At 43.7% G+C, this 15,607-nt stretch overlaps 1 protein-coding gene across 7 annotated transcripts in view; it reads left to right on the forward strand.

The window, feature by feature from the left end:
* The window catches only part of Dip2a (disco interacting protein 2 homolog A), an 88,714-nt gene that overhangs the window by 28,690 nt on the left and 44,417 nt on the right, over positions 1-15,607 (forward strand). For 5 of the 7 annotated variants that reach the window (XR_013046913.1, XM_042266267.2, XM_006992552.4 and 2 more), the window contains 5 exons: positions 1,262-1,381; positions 3,270-3,497; positions 8,403-8,531; positions 11,033-11,152; positions 13,109-13,306. Coding sequence is in view for 6 of the 7 variants with exons in the window: in XM_042266267.2 (XP_042122201.2) it covers positions 1,262-1,381; positions 3,270-3,497; positions 8,403-8,531; positions 11,033-11,152; positions 13,109-13,306 (795 nt within the window). In the remaining variant the exon portion in view is untranslated. The remainder of the gene's footprint in view (positions 1-1,261; positions 1,382-3,269; positions 3,498-8,402; positions 8,532-11,032; positions 11,153-13,108; positions 13,307-15,607) is intronic. The other 2 variants (XM_015986214.3, XM_042266269.2) reach the window with 1 other exon arrangement.

Below are 15,607 nucleotides of genomic sequence, written 5' to 3' on the forward strand. Positions count from 1 at the left end.
GTGTGCGCCACCACCGCCCAGCCTGCACTTAGGTATTTTTAAACTGTGAGTTCTGGGGGTCAAACTCGGGTCCTTGTGTGCACAGTGCAAGCCCTTCACTGACTAAGCGTCTCTTTAGTCTGTAGAGAACCCTCCCTCTCCTGCCTGCCCGGACAGCGTGCTTGCTGTCTGTATCTGCTTCTCCAGCAGGAGCTCTGGGACGACTCAGTAATGTCTGTGTATATGGAAGTTGCTGTATAACTGGTGTAACTTTAAATTTCCTTTCACTTAGATTTTCCCACTATTTGGCATTTTTTTTTAAATAAATACTTAAATAATATTTAAATTTTTTATTTTACTTTTAAAAACAATTCTGCTTATTTATTTATTGTGTGTGTGTGTGTGTGTGTGTGTGTGTGTGTGTGTGTGTGTGTGCATGCATGTGTGCCATGGTTCGCACATGGAGGCCAGAGAATTTGCAGCAGTTGGTTTTTCTTCTACTTTGTAGGCTCTAGGGATCAAACTTAGGTTGTCAGAATTGGTGGTCATAAATTTGCCCTCCTCCCCCATTATTTTGAGACAATCTCACATAGCCCAAGCTGGCCTGGAACTTACCATGTAGTGGAGTACGGCCTTTAACTCCTGATCCTTTCATTTCCGTCTTGGGGACTAAGAACATGGTCACGTACCAAAATGCCTGGTTTATGTGGTACTGGGGTTGGAACCCAGGGATTCATACATGCTGTGCAAGCATTCTACCAACTGAGCTATACATGTATGCCAACTGACCTGTACATGTGTGTGTTCAGGTGTGCATGCATGTGGAGGCCAGAGGTTGATGTTGGCCGTCTTCCATAATCACAGTACACTTAATTTAAAAAAAAAAAACAGATGAATTGATTACTGCATATGCTGCATAAACATTGAAACATCTCCAGTGGGAACTTACTGAAATCTGAGATGCTGACATTGATATCCTGGCTGCTGTCTTCAAAATGTGTCCACTTGATTTTTCTGTTTGTTTTGTGTATCTACTGTTCGCTAAGTTGGCTGGCCAGTGAATCTCTGGGGGGTCCATAGCTTTTTATTTTGTAATTTTTTATAACTGGAAGTATTTATGAAGTTCAAGAGTTGAGTCCTCAAGTAGAGCAATATGTGGAGAGAATCTGAGAATGGGGTGAGTGGGAAGGCAGAGCATTTTTTTTTTCTTCTCAGAGTAAATGTAAAAGTAGATTGTTACCTATGTAGTAAAACATCTACTGCTACTGTTGTTCCTGTGCAGATGTCCACACAGAAGCCGTGCAAGCAGCTTTGGCCAAATACAAAGAGAGGAAGATGCCCATGCCTTCAAAAAGACGGTCTGTCCTTGTGCATTCCTCTGTGGAAACCTATACTCCTCCAGGTATTGATAAATGGTTTCAGGATGGATTTTTATGAGTATGTCGTAGGCCTGGCGGTTAATATTTATTTTACTGAATAGGAATATCCTTGTAAACTTTAATACAGGTTTGAGAAATTTAGAAATTAAAAATGTTTACATATGTGCATATTCCTTACCTAAGAATCTATCGTATCTTTGGTATTTTTCTTATCCAAGTGAATATTTGTATTGTAGTAGGATTTTTGTATGGATTTTACTTTTTAAAAAACTAAGATGCGGGGTTGGTGATTTAGCTCAGTGGTAGAGCGCTTGCCTAGCAAGCACAGGCCCTGGGTTCAGTCCTCAGCCCCGCCCCCCCCCCCAAAAAAAAACTAAGATGCTATTTATAGCTGTTAATAAAGTGATGAACCTAAGACAGGCACGTAATGAAGTACAAACTTCTGGGCTGACTTTTAAACCTACTCTAACCCGTGCCCTCTGTCTGTTGTGCTGCTGACCTCCTAGCCATGTCTCCAGTGGGGCCATTTAAGATGCTTATTTGGAGGGTGTGGATATATTTTATCATCTATTGTTACCTCTGGAAATGAAAGTATACAGACAGGTTTCTCTCTAACGTCCTGTTAAGCCAGACTGAGGTGCATTGCCACAGATGCCTCTCAAGTTCCAAGTCAAAAAAATCATTTAGGCTTGATGCATTTGGAATCATACAAGATTTGCAGGGTGACCTGGTAGCTTGGTAGGTGCTTCTCCCCTTTTAAGAAAAGCTTATTGTTGGAAGAAGTCTTCAGAAATTATTGCCACATTACTGTTTCTGCTAATAACACACTGTAGGCACTATCCAACAGTAAGAAAATGTTTTAATAACTGTAATAAAATACAGGTATGCTGACTTCATGGAACCTTAGTTCACAAATAATTTCATGAGTTGAAGCAATTATGTTGAGGAAGGAATCCTTTCCAGAGGTACTTTTCCCACTTTCCCTATGAACATGGATGTAGCCAGGGCCGTAGTCTCCCGTAACAACCGCAGTGCTGAGGCATTCACGCACAGGCTAGGATATGAGGTACAGGCTGCGCCCTGCTGATGTGTGGATGTGGTGTCAGGCTGTGTAGATGGAGAGCAGTGAGGACTGGACACTCAGAGCACATCACAGTTGGGATTTCCTAGGTTTAGGGGACAGAAAGCTGTTTTCATTCCTAGTGTTTGAAAACCTGTGGCCAAGGCCTCTGTCAGGACCTTGGCACTCATGGGATCACTTCCCCAAAGTAGGACTTCTTATGTGCCCTTCTGAAGGTGACCTTTGAGGTGCCTGATAAGTATTTTTGGACGCCACCCCCTAAGTGGATTTCTCACTGATGCAATAAGCCAAATCGAGCCAAATTAAAAAGTAAAGGACTAGTGCCGGGCGTTGGTGGCGCACGCCTTTAATCCCAGCACTCGGGAGGCGGAGGCAGGCGGATCTCTGTGAGTTCGAGGCCAGCCTGGGCTACCAAGTGAGCTCCAGGAAAGGCGCAAAGCTACACAGAGAAACCCTGTCTCGAAAAACCAAAAAAAAAAAAAAAAAAAAAAAAAAAGTAAAGGACTAGGTTTAATCTGAGCAAAGCATTCCTGGGTGATCTTGGGGGGGGGGAGGGAGATCACGTGGCAGGTCTATGGACTGGAACTCCAATATGCTGTAGGTGCAGTCTTGAGGAGCTCCGGGTGAGGAGCTGCCGCTTGGTGGGCTTTCTGAGAGGGGGCCAGGTTTGCAATGGGGGAGAGTGAGGCTGGAACGGAGCTTCCACCTTAGACAGTGGCCACTTGTCATACAGGGCAGAGCTGTGCTTCAGGCCTGGAGACGAGTGAGAGGCCCTCTCCCTCTCTTGACCCATCTCTACATCATGCTTGTCACCGTTATTTTGATCACAGACACGTCATCTGCCTCAGAAGATGAGGGCTCTTTACGGCGACCTGGGCGACTCACCTCCGCTCTGCTCCAGAGCCATTCCAGCATCGAGCCCTGGCTCGACAGGGTCATTCAGGGCTCGTCCACTTCATCCTCTGCATCCTCCACCTCATCCCACCCGGGAGGGAGACCTGCCGCTGCTCCTAGTACCACCACAGCGCTTGCGGGCCTCACGGCCCACGCCCACATAGGTCAGTAACAGATGCCTAGCCCCGCCCACTGGGAAGGGTCAGGAGTGTCCGGGACAGAGGACTACTGTCAAGTGACTGAGGTCATGAGCCAGATGTCACATGATGCCTTGTCTGCTTGAGATATCAGCTGGTTTTTAGCTTTTAATAATCACATTTGTCACAATGGGGCCACACTTGGATAGCTTGGCATCCAGATTTAGTTGAACAAAATGGCTCTGTTGGTAAATTTTTTTGTCTCCATCCAGATCCACCTCTTTCTTATCTGAAATGTGTCTTTTGGGGACAGAAGCAGTCCTGTGATTCCGTGGCCTGGCAGTTCCAGGCTGGTGGGGTGTGCCCCAGTCCTCAGGAACACGCTGTTCTCTTGACGTCCTGTTGTCTTTTCCTGTTTTCCAGGTGCTTGTGACGGCCGCCCTGGGCCTGGCTCTCTAGTCACTGTCTTTCCTGTGGCTCTTTGCATATGTGGCTGTACGGGCTGGGGGTTGTCCTGAGATGGGGGCTAAGGTCTGGCCTTTCTTCCTACAGATAGTCCTCTTCCTAAAATCAAGATGTCAATCAAAGCCAGTCTTAAAGATACAGGAGTCTTCTCAGCCACGAGTTCTTGGATGACAGTAGTCTTACAAAGAAGTGATGTCTCGAGCCATCTGAAACCCTGCCTACAAGCAGTAGTTGTGTGATTAGCTGTATGTGAAGCCCGCAGACATTCGTGTCCTAGTACCTTAAAATGTAGTCCGTGTTAAAGACTTCTCTCATCCCTCATTTTCCTAGATGAAGAAAGAAGACAGAAAAAGCAATAATAAAATGAGTGAGGCAGCTTGGTGAGATCATGCACTGCTTGGTGGGGAAGAGTCCTGGTACCAGTGTTGTTGCGGCCTCTTCCTTTTCTTCTCTTTCCTGCTAGAGCTGGGGTGAAGGGCGCTTGCCGTGCATCAGGCTGGGTTGGTGGTTTCTGCAAGCCACTGTAGATGGTGCTGGGACCATGTTCCGAGTTCTTTTCAGGTCAGACGTTTCTTCTGGTAGCCTGTGGTTTGTCCCGTGGAGCCTGTCAGTACAGCTCTTGATTTTTGTTTGTTTGAGACCCTATACAATTCCTGTATATTGCCGGGCATCTGTTTCCCACTGCGATGTGGGTCGGGTGGAAACTTGGGGTTCCTCTGCCACACCATGCTTCTTGCTCACAGAGCAGCCCCATGAATAGCAGTGGCAAGAGTAGATAGCCATTATAAGACAGTTACCTCCAGGGTGTCTCTGGCTGCTCCTTTTCTGTGTGGCTGGAGGCTGTGGCCTACCTTTCCTCAAGGAATGTGACAGTCCGGAGCAGGAAGGCAGCCAGGGCTGTGCTTTCCTGTTTATCTGCAGGCCTTTATTTTGCTTTTGTTTTACACTTATTTATTTATTCAGCTGTGTGTGTGTGTGTGTGTGTGTGTGTGTGTGTATGTACCTGTGTGTATACACACACAGACACACACACACAGACACACACACAGACACACACACACACACACACCCCACATGCATACCTCTGTAGGCACGTGGGGCAGCCAGACAGGAACACTGACTCTCCTGCTCCATCTGCCCTTTTCCCTTAAGACTGGATCTCACTAACCCGGAATTAGGCTGGGTGCCAGCCAGCCCCAGCTCACTCAGTGCCAGGATCACAGTCATGCACATCCCTGCTTTTTCCATGGGTCCTGGGATCTGGACTCAGGCCCTCACGCTTGCCCAGCATGCTCTCTTTCCCACTGAGTCGTGTTCAGTCACCTTGTCTCTGATATGTGAAGCTCTTTCTAAGGGGACAGGACTCAGGAGCACCCTGCATTGGAGGCTTGTCACCGCTGAGCTGTTACTTCTTGGTCACATTCAGCATGCCAGGCTAGCCATAGCTCACAGCGTTTGGTCAAACAGCCCTCAGGGATCCAGTGGTTGTGGCTTATGGATGTCTTAACAGGAATTCTCTGGTGCATGTTGGAGTTAGGTGTGTTCACTCTCCGGTGTTTATAAGGTGGCCCTGCTGCCTGTGTTGGCAGATGATCCATCCTGTCTCCTGCAGCTGTGCTGGGAGGCCCCTTTTCCCTTCCTACTTGCTTGGCCTAGCATAGATGTTTTGTGATTGATTCTACTCAGTTTCAAAAAAATCTCAACGTGATTTCTATTACCTTACTGCAAATGTAGTTTTGATAAGCTTTTGAGTAATGGAAGAGCACAGTCAACTTGATTTCTAAATTTTATTTATTTATTCTTTTAATTCTAAATACATTTGAAGTTCTTTATTTTGTGCACATGCGTGTGGGGGCGCCATAGTGGGGGGCTCTTTTAGGAGCTGGTTCTCTCCTTCCACCATATGGGTTCTGGGGTTGTAAGGCTTGGTGGTAATTGCCTTTGCCTGTGGACTCCGCCCACCAGGGCTTTGTTAGTTTGTGTGTGTGTGGTCACAGGCATGTGTGCATGTGCCACGATGTGTTCCCTCCTTCGATTGTGTGCTCCAGGAATTGAACTCCACTCAGAAGGCTTGCGTGGCCAGTACTTCTGTCCATGGAGCCATCTCATTGGCTCTTAACTTGACTTCCAAACGCAAGTTTATCTTTCTTAATTTCAAATCTGAAATTTAGAGCAGCACATTTCAGGGTTTCAGTTTGGAGTGCTTAACTAGTGAAGCATAAAATGTCCCAAATTTGTACTGTTCTGATTTCTGAAACATAAAACTCCGAGGTCATTGGCACAGGGGATACTCAGGTTATATGCACCTTCCCTGTCCTCATTACAAAACCATCATTTTGCTTCTAACCCCAGATAGATGAACTTCAGATGAACTAAGGAAAAATACATAAGAATAATATATTAAGTAAAAACGTGGAAATGGAACTTATTAGGTAAGGGTACTTTTTTAAGCATTAGTTTCAGTTTTTGGATTAAGGAAATAAAATACATTAAACATTTTGACATAGATATAAACTTCACTCAAAAGCAATGCTTTTAGGGATGGTTTTGAAAGCAGAGTTTTCTTTTGTTTTGTTTTTTAAAGACAGTTTCTCTGCCTATGGTTGGCTAACCTGGAGCTCACTCTGTAGACCAGGCTGGCTTTGAACTCAGAGATCCACCTGCCTCTGCCTCCTGAGTGCTGGGATTAAAGGTGTGCACCAGCACCACCCCTCACAAAGTTTAGTTTATGTAGCTGTTTAAAAAACTACTTCATGGTATATATTATTACCTTCTTTCTACATATGCTTTTAAAATCATTCTTCTTTTTGCTAGGTTTGGAAGCACAGAGATGTTTCTTTATAAACTGAAAGATCTTCCTGATAGACAGACTTTAAAATGCTAGTGTGCTCATCACCAGGCTATTTCAAGGCTTCTGAAAACTGTCATTGAAGTTTTAGATTTTTTTTTCCAAAAAGTATATTCTGTTTTATAAATAGTAAGTTTATGTTTCGCTCCTATGTATTTTCTTTCTTCCTACACACTCAGGTCTTACTTTGAATTTTATCCAAGTTAATGAAATGATAGATGGTCAGAATTGAACCGTCAGAGTGTTAAGAGTACCATAGTGAACAGCATATTAATTTAAATATTGCAGATGACCAGCCTTCATCACACATAGGCCCACTGCACGAACTGGTCGACGTCAGTGTGTGGTACGATGCCCTATCCAACAGCCGCCCCACTGTTGATCCTCTCAGCGTTAGGCCAATAGTAATGAAAATTCCTCTAGCGACTCAGAGTCAGTGTTTGGAACAGATCAAAGTCCTGCTCCATGAAAATTAAAAAAAACTTTGATGTTGAAAGAATGAAAGCAATAACTGTATCTTATGTACACTCTCTTAAATGTAGCATTAATTGATTATACATTAAGTTGATGGTAGTCTCTTAATTTTTTAAATATTTTGTTCATTTGAGATGGGATTGTACCATACAATTCAGGCTGGCCTTGAACTTCTGTCTCTGCCTCCCAAGTAGTTGGACTTGTAGGTGTAAATCACTTATTGGTGTGTCAGGCTCATTGCAGAAAATTTTAACTAGCATATGGGGCACTTTTTTTTGCACTTAATTTTTAAAAATTCTCCAGACACAGGGTCTCATCATGTGACTCTGGCTGGCCTGGAATTTGCTATGTATAGTGAGTTTTTAAATTTAGAGAGATCTTCCTGCCCCTGTCTCCTGAGGTACTGTTATTAGAGGTTTATTTAATGCCTAGCTGTTTTTTTTTAATTTTTTTGAAGATTTATTTTTATTTTAAGTGTATAAGTGTTTTGCCTGCATATATGCCGTATGAGGATGCATTGCCCAAGAAGGCCAGAAGAGGGCGCTGGATTCTCTCAAACTGGAGGAGTTACAGACAGTTGCCATATGGGTGCTGGGAACCGAACCTGGGTCCTCTGCAAGAGCAACAAGTGCTCTTAACTGCTGAGCCACCACTCTGTCCCCTGGCTTTTGTATTTTTATTCTTAGATCAACAAAGATGATGTCTTCATAACATCCAGCCTACTTTTAGGAAAGTTACAAGGCTGGTTGTTTTTTTGTAATGTAATGAAAAGCATTTAGTAGCATTTTATTTCACATTAATTTTTTGTTTCCTTAAGGAAACTTTTCAACTAAGATCTTGTTAGGCTGTTATGTTAAAAGGCAAGTTTTCCGTGCACTTTGTGATATACTTGGTGGTTCTAGGTCTATCTTTTAAGGAGTTGAATTGAGACACCTCCAACACATGCACATATTTCTCCATAACACATGTGGGGGTGTGCAGGGCCCTGCATGCCTTTGTTTAGTCAGGAAAACAGAACTTTCGGGATACCATAATTATCCCTTGCTTAGAGCTCAGACAACAAACTTTAGATGGACAGGTTGGAATAAACACTTAATGCTTGTTGAATTAATCACTGTTATTTGGGTATGTTTTTCAAAAATCAGATCTGCACTCTGCCCCACCCGACGTTACCACTGGACTTGCGGAGCACTCACACTATGAGCGTCCCCAGGTGGCATCTGTGAGAGGTATTCCTCGAGGGCATGGCAGGAACGTGCTGGAAACTGCAGATGGTAAGAAATGCTTCTGTTTCGTTTCTGAAACAACAGAGTACAGGTTCTCACTATGATATTTAACATGGCCTTTGTGTATTCCCTTTCCCTAATTAAGCCAGACATCAGCTATGATTCTTCTGTGCAAATAAACAGAAACCGGTGTGCAGTGAATGTTACCATAGAAGAATAACTGGAAATAGCTAGGAAACGGCTCCCCCTTCCAGTTTTGGAGAAGGGAAATAAGCAGCTATGGAAAGTTCCTATACTCAGTCAGCGTGGCAAGCTGGGTACCATGCCTCATATCCGTGGCAGCCTTGGAGGTTGGTGCAGAATCAGTGAATGATGTTAGGAGGGGATTTAGAGCTTCAAATAATAAGATTAGAAAATAAAAATGTCTGAGCTCAGTCTCCCAAGAGTTTTCTTAAGCAGAAAAAGAATGAAATAAATCTAAAATAGAAGGAAAGAAATAATATATTTAAGACCACAGCTTAACACCCCCACACAAGGCAAGACAATCTGAAAGCTAGCTCTTTGAAAGGCCAGGACAGTTTTATAGCTTCTCATTGTGTGGATCAGTGAGGCACAGCAAGGATGCCTACTTCACCTGGGCTTCTAGTCAGCAAAGGAGTGTAGACTCTAGTCAGAGAAATCAAGCAAAGGAAAATAAACAAATAAAAGTCATCCAGACTGCGAAGGAAGAAATAAAATTATCTCTGTTTGTAGACGATATGATCGTGTATGTGCAAAACCAAAAGATAAACACATTCACAGAAATAAAATTAATAAATGACTTCAATGAAGTAGCAAGACACACAGCCATCACAGGCAGATCGGGTTCAAATTATATTAAGTTAAATTAAGATTACTCAAAGCAATCTATAAATTCATAGGGACCTTAGATGGTCATAATGATCTTGAAAAGGAAGAATGAAGCTGAAGATGCTCATGTTTCTAAAATGTATTACGGGGCAGGAGCGGTCAGCTGTGTAAACTGGCATGAAGACAAATCTGTACATCCATGGAGTAGAACAGAAAACTCAGAAATAAGCCCTCACAGATATGATCGGATGGCTGTTGTTGTTGCTGGGGTTTTTGGTTGTTTTTTGAGACAGGATTTCTCTGTGTAGTCCTGGCTGTCCTGGATCTCACTCTGTAGACCAGGCTGGCCTTGAACTCACAGAGATCCGCGTGGCTCTGCCTCCCAAGTGCTGGGATTAAAGGCGTGTGCCACCACCATCCAGTGACTCAGTGAGTTTTTAAAAAAGAAAAAAGCTTATGAAGTTGGGAAGAAAAAGCAGTGATGGAGAGTTAGGGAAGATATTGGAGGGAAATAGGATAGATTTGATATGTACTTATATGTGTGCACCATATGTGTGCCTGGTACACACAGAGGCCAGAAAGGGGCCTCAGATCCCCTGAGACTGGAATTGCAGATGGTTATGAACTGCCATGTAGGTGCTGGGAATTGAACCTGGGTCCTATGGAAAACAGCCTTAACTGTGGAGCCACCTCTTCAGCCCCAGTAATCTACTTTTTAAAAACATAAAATTAAGTTGAAATCTTCTTTTTTTTCCTCTCTTCTCTGTTCTCTTCTTTCCTTTTCTTTGTCCCTCCATCCCTCCACCCCTCCTTTTATCCCTCCCTCCCTTCCTACCTACATACCTCCTTTTCTTCTGAGATAGTGTTTTACTATGAGGCCATGGCTGGCCTGGAACTCCCTATGAAGATCAGGCCGACCTTAAATTCACAGAGATCCACCTGCCTCTGCCTCCCAAGTGCTGGGATTAAAAGGCATGTGTCACCATGCTGAGCTTAATTTGAAAAAGTTAAAAAATACTAAATTCATTGCATGTTGACATAAATCACATATACTTATAAAGGATGGATCTCTGCCACAGTAGACATTCATTGTGTCTTGTGCATGTGTCTGGCTGGCAGAAGCTTCTAAGTTCCCATATTTGACTTATATGTATCTATTGCTGTCACACCTGTGACCTCCACAGAAGAGCAGGAAAAATAGATTATATTCTCTTTTAAAGAATTTTTTTTGAGATTCTATTTCTTTATTTTTTTTAATGTATGTCTGTGCACCACGTGCATGCAGTACCCACAGAGGCCAGAAGAGGGTATTGGATCCTCCGGGATTGGTTTTAAGTTGCCATGTGGGTCCTGGGACTTGAACCTGGGTCCTCTGGAAGAGCAGCCATTTCTCTAGTATCTATAGATTATATTCTAATAAGAACATGCAACGAGTTTGACCTCGTGTGCTCTGAAAGGATCCTAGAGTTACCTTCCTCCCCCCAGGATTTCTGGATTACTTTGTAAACTGCTAGCTCCAAACAGATCCTGTTTCCTGAGAGGCAGTCAGTGTATGCTTGTCAGATGGGTTAGTACAGTCGGCAGTGACTGGTCGGCCAGCACCCGGCTGGATTTCAGGTCTGCTGCACTTATACCCAGTGCATGCTCCCGTGGGTGTGCCAGGCCACAGCTTCAGTCCCTCTCTGCTCTTCCCTTGACAGGCGTGCCCGTGAACAGCAGAGTGTCCTCCAAAATCCAGCAGCTGCTGAACACCCTGAAGAGGCCCAAGCGCCCTCCCCTGAAGGAGTTCTTTGTGGATGATTTTGAGGAGTTATTGGAAGGTAGAGTTCTCTGACTTGGTCTTCCGTGTTTTCGGATATTGTGGCCAACAAGTCTGGAAACAGGCAGCTGTGCATTTCATGGGAGTCACTCCATGTTGTGATAGAGTAAAATACTGGTCACCATGTGAGTGTGGAGCCACACTGACTACTTCCTGTACACAAGCAGGTAGGAAACTTCTGACTCATAGTAAAGTGACTTAGCGTTCCTCTGTGCGTCCAGTCCAGTGGTTAGCGCCTCATAAAAATACTGCCAGTGTTTCATTGAATTTAGATTACTTTAACTTCTCCTTCAGATGATTTAAACTTTGATTTAAACTTTAAATCCGAACTACTTGTTATCCTGTGGCTTTAAAGCATTTGATTTTTAACTTACCTTTGATTTCCTTTCCAAATGTTATCCCCTCATTTATAAATGAGTACATATTTAGAAAAGAAAGAATATAGATTTATTTTCTCAAAAAGAAAACTAGCAAAAGAGAAAAGCCTATAGAGCACAGAAATAAGCCTGTGTGTGTATGTATGTGTGTGTGCCTGTGTGTGTGTGTGTATCTGTCTCTTTCTCTCAGTGTCTGTGTGGGTGTATATATATGTATGTGTATGTGTGTGTGTCTGTGTGTGTGTATATATGTATGTGTGTGTGTCTGTCTCTGTGTGTGTATATATATGTATGTGTGTGTGTATATATATATGTATGTGTGTGTGTATATATGTATGTGTGTGTATATGTATGTGTGTGTGTATATATATATATATGTATGTGTGTGTGTGTCTGTGTGTCTGTGTGTGTGCTGCAGGCAGCAGTCACTGTACAACTGACCCTCGCTACCTTGCTCTGTGCAGTATTGTCACTATGGGCATCTCTTCCACACCTGAAGATGAACTCTGTTTTTTAGGATCTAGTTATCCTTTAAAACTAGACAGTGCCTTTTAAGTTCAGAGTTCACAGTGTGTATGCTTCCTAAAGCAATATTTCCGTCTTTGGGGGCAGAGGGCTCGCCCCCCGCCTGAGCTGGCTTTAACGTTACAATCTTCCTGCCTACCCCAGCCTTCCCAGAGCTGGAGTTGCGGGTGGGTGCCACCATGCTCAGCCTGCAGTTTTTCTTTTTCTCTTACCTCAGAGCTATTGGAAGAGAGAAGTCCTCCCCTACCCCCAATCTGGGCTTGGAAATTGAACCCAGGGCCTCACACATGTAGCTAAATACTCTACCACTAAGCTGTGCCCAAGAACAGTTTTATTGAACACTAGGGCAGACTTGTTTGCATAACCCTTATAAATAAACTTCCATGTTCTCTCAAATTATGCTAATGTTTTTTTAATTATTGATTATTAAGCTTATTCGTTTTATGTTATGTGTGAATGTTTTGCCTGCATGTATGTATATGTACCATGTGTGTGGTTGGTGCCTGTGGAGGTTAGTAGAGGGCACCTGATTCCCTGGAACTGGAGTTAATGGATTCTGAGACTTAAGAGCAACAATATTCTTAACCGTCTAGTGGTCTCTCTAGCCCCCAATGCTGGTGGTTTTGATATCGGACTGCGGAAGTGGTTATGTTCACTTGATCCTAAGTGAGCCAGTCTCTAGGACCTGTTTCTGAGGCTCTAAGGCCTGCCTGCCCCTGCTTTGGAGCTGAGGGGGGCCACCATGCCACAGTGTAACCCCAAGGGAGGAAAGCAGACATGCTATCCTGCGGTCAGCTTTATCATAAGAGGTTGTGGTTAATAGAATGGTGAGTAGTTTCTGTCTCCAAATTATTGTCTGTAACCGACTTTCCTTTAGTCCTTTGATTAATTTGTCTGTGACTACAATGATGGAAAACAAAATCTGAGCAGATTCTTGCCACTTTTTTTTAATAAATTTGATCACAAAGTGAAATCACAAAGTACAGTCGTTAGTAAACAGATGTGCACACAGTACTCTGAAGTGTCGGGTTTAAAATCTTGATGTTGCTTTATAGTTCAGCAACCAGATCCAAATCAGCCCAAGCCCGAGGGAGATCAGATGGCTGTGCTGAAGGGAGAGCCCCTGTCGGTGGGCACTTCTGGGCCGCCATCTCTGCTGGCTGCACTGCAGCTCTGGGGCACCACACAGTCCAAAGCCCCCTGTCTGACGGCCTTGGATACAGCGGGGAAAGCCACCTGCACCCTCACCTATGGCAAGTATCAGCGGAAAGCATCGGGGGTCCTGTTTGCCTCGCACCGTTGTGCATGTGTAACACGAATCTGAAAAGGTCTTACTAATGGGAAAAACCTGGTGCCAGATACTGGGGTGAAAGCTGAGAGATCAGAGGAGTAGAACAAGCCGAAGCCAACCTCACCCCATGAACTCCTCAGCTGATCCCTGTTTCCACGAATCCTCAGACTGAAAGCCTCTGAATCCTCACCCCTGAGGGTCTCCCTTGAACTGCTGCTAAAAGCCTCTAGTTCCTGGTCCTCACGCCTTATATACCTTTCTGCTTCCTGCCATCACTCCTGGGATTAAAGGCCCTGTCTTTCCTAAGCAAAGACATGAGATCTCAAATGCTGGGATTAAAGGTGTGTGCCACCACACCTAGCTCTGTTTCCAGTGTGGCCTTGAACTCAGAGATGCAGATGGATCTCGGCCTCCCAAGTGATAGGATTAAGGGTGTGTGCCATCACTGTCTGGCCTCTATGTCTAATCTAGTGGCTGTTCTGTCCTCTGATCCCCAGATAAGTTTTATTTGTTAGAGCACAAATAAAATATCACCACATGTATGTGCCATAATAGACATGATACTTGGTGCACGTTATAAAGCAGAAAAATCCGTCCAGATGACAGACTTTCTTTTTTGTTTGTCTTTGCTTTTCAGATGGAGCCATACTATGTAGCTCAAGCTGACCTGGAACTCTCTGTAAACCAGGCTAGCCTTGAACTCATGTGATCCACCTGCCTCTGCCTCTTGAGTGCTGGGATTAAAGATGTGCGCCACCCACACCTGGCTTGACCACACTCTTAGTTTTTCGAGACAGGGTTTCTCTGTGTAGCTTTGCACCTTTCCTGGAACTCGCTTTGTAGACCAGGCTGGCCTGGAACTCACAGAGATCCGCCTGCCTCTGCCTCCCGAGTGCTGGGATTAAAGGCGTGTGCCACTACGGCCCAACCTGTCCACACTCTTGATGTCATAGCTTTCTATAGCAAGTTTTGACACCTTAGAGTCTTCCTCTCTTTTCTTAGAGGGTGTCTTAGCTGTTTACACTCTGTATTTCAGAGTCCATTATAGAAGTAGCTTGTTGGGCATCTCTGAATCTGAGACCTTGATGGGCATTGTTTTCCATCTTTTTGAGAATTAACACCTTTGCATTTTTGAGACTTTGTCATCAATAATGTGTTATAATTTTTCTTTCTTTTTTTTTAATGTGTGTACAAGCATGCAGATGCTTCTCATGGCATCCACATGGAGGACTGAGGGCCACTTGTGGAAGTCATTTCTTTCCACCATGCGGGTTGTAGGGATTGGACTTGGGTTGTCAGATTGGGCGACAAGTGCCTTTACCCACTGAACTATTTTGCTATCCCCTGATTTATAATTTTCCATAGAGAGTCTTTTATGTTTCTTGTGACACGTAAGTCTTAAATATTTAAATAGTACTGTAACTTTCGTTCTGTCTTTAAAAATTGAGTGGTGTTTGTGTGTTGATAAATCTGGCAGCCTTGCTGAATTATGCAAGATCCATGAAGTACATAGCCACAGCATCACAAACAACAGTTTCGTTTCCAATTATCTTACCTTTTCTCCCTCCTCACTGCTCTGGCTGAAGTTTTCAGTCTGCTGTTGAAGGCAGATGCCCCTGCCCTGCCTCTGCTTTCAGAGGAAGGTCGTTAGTATCTACCCTGACTGTGCTAGCTCCCGTCTGGTTTTAGTGATACCCTTACCACATTAAGGAAGTTTGTTTCCTTTCATTCCTCCTTTAAGAAGGACTTAAAGCTTTTATAGTCATTTAAAATTGTGAATGACTATTAATTTTCATCCACCTTTTGAGATTATTACTTCATTTTTTATTTTTGTTCTGTTAACATGGCAGATTATGCTGATAGTCTCAGACTATATTCTTGGGGTAAAACTGACTTGATCATGAGGCATTATTTATGACAGCTAGATTCAGCTGGGAAACGTGTATGTATTGCTAACATTCTGAATTGATCTTTTAAAGCAGGCTAAAACCATGTTTGGAGTTTAGTTTTTTTCTTATTGATTTCTCAGGTCTCACAGTTCATACATGTCAGCAGAGCACCTACTTTAGTGTTATTTACATATGAACATTCATTCAGAAAGAGAACATGGTGTCTGCATTTCTTCTTTGATATAATGCATACAGTGAAGTTGAAGCTACTGTGGGTGTTAGCAATGGACCCTGAGATTTCTACCCATTATTACTCCTGCCTTTCTACACAGACACACCCTGCTCGCTTCACCTCTGTCTCTGTCTGTCTGTCT

Source organism: Peromyscus maniculatus, chromosome 21, assembly GCF_049852395.1.
Source record: "Peromyscus maniculatus bairdii isolate BWxNUB_F1_BW_parent chromosome 21, HU_Pman_BW_mat_3.1, whole genome shotgun sequence".
NCBI classification, from domain to species: domain Eukaryota; kingdom Metazoa; phylum Chordata; class Mammalia; order Rodentia; family Cricetidae; genus Peromyscus; species Peromyscus maniculatus.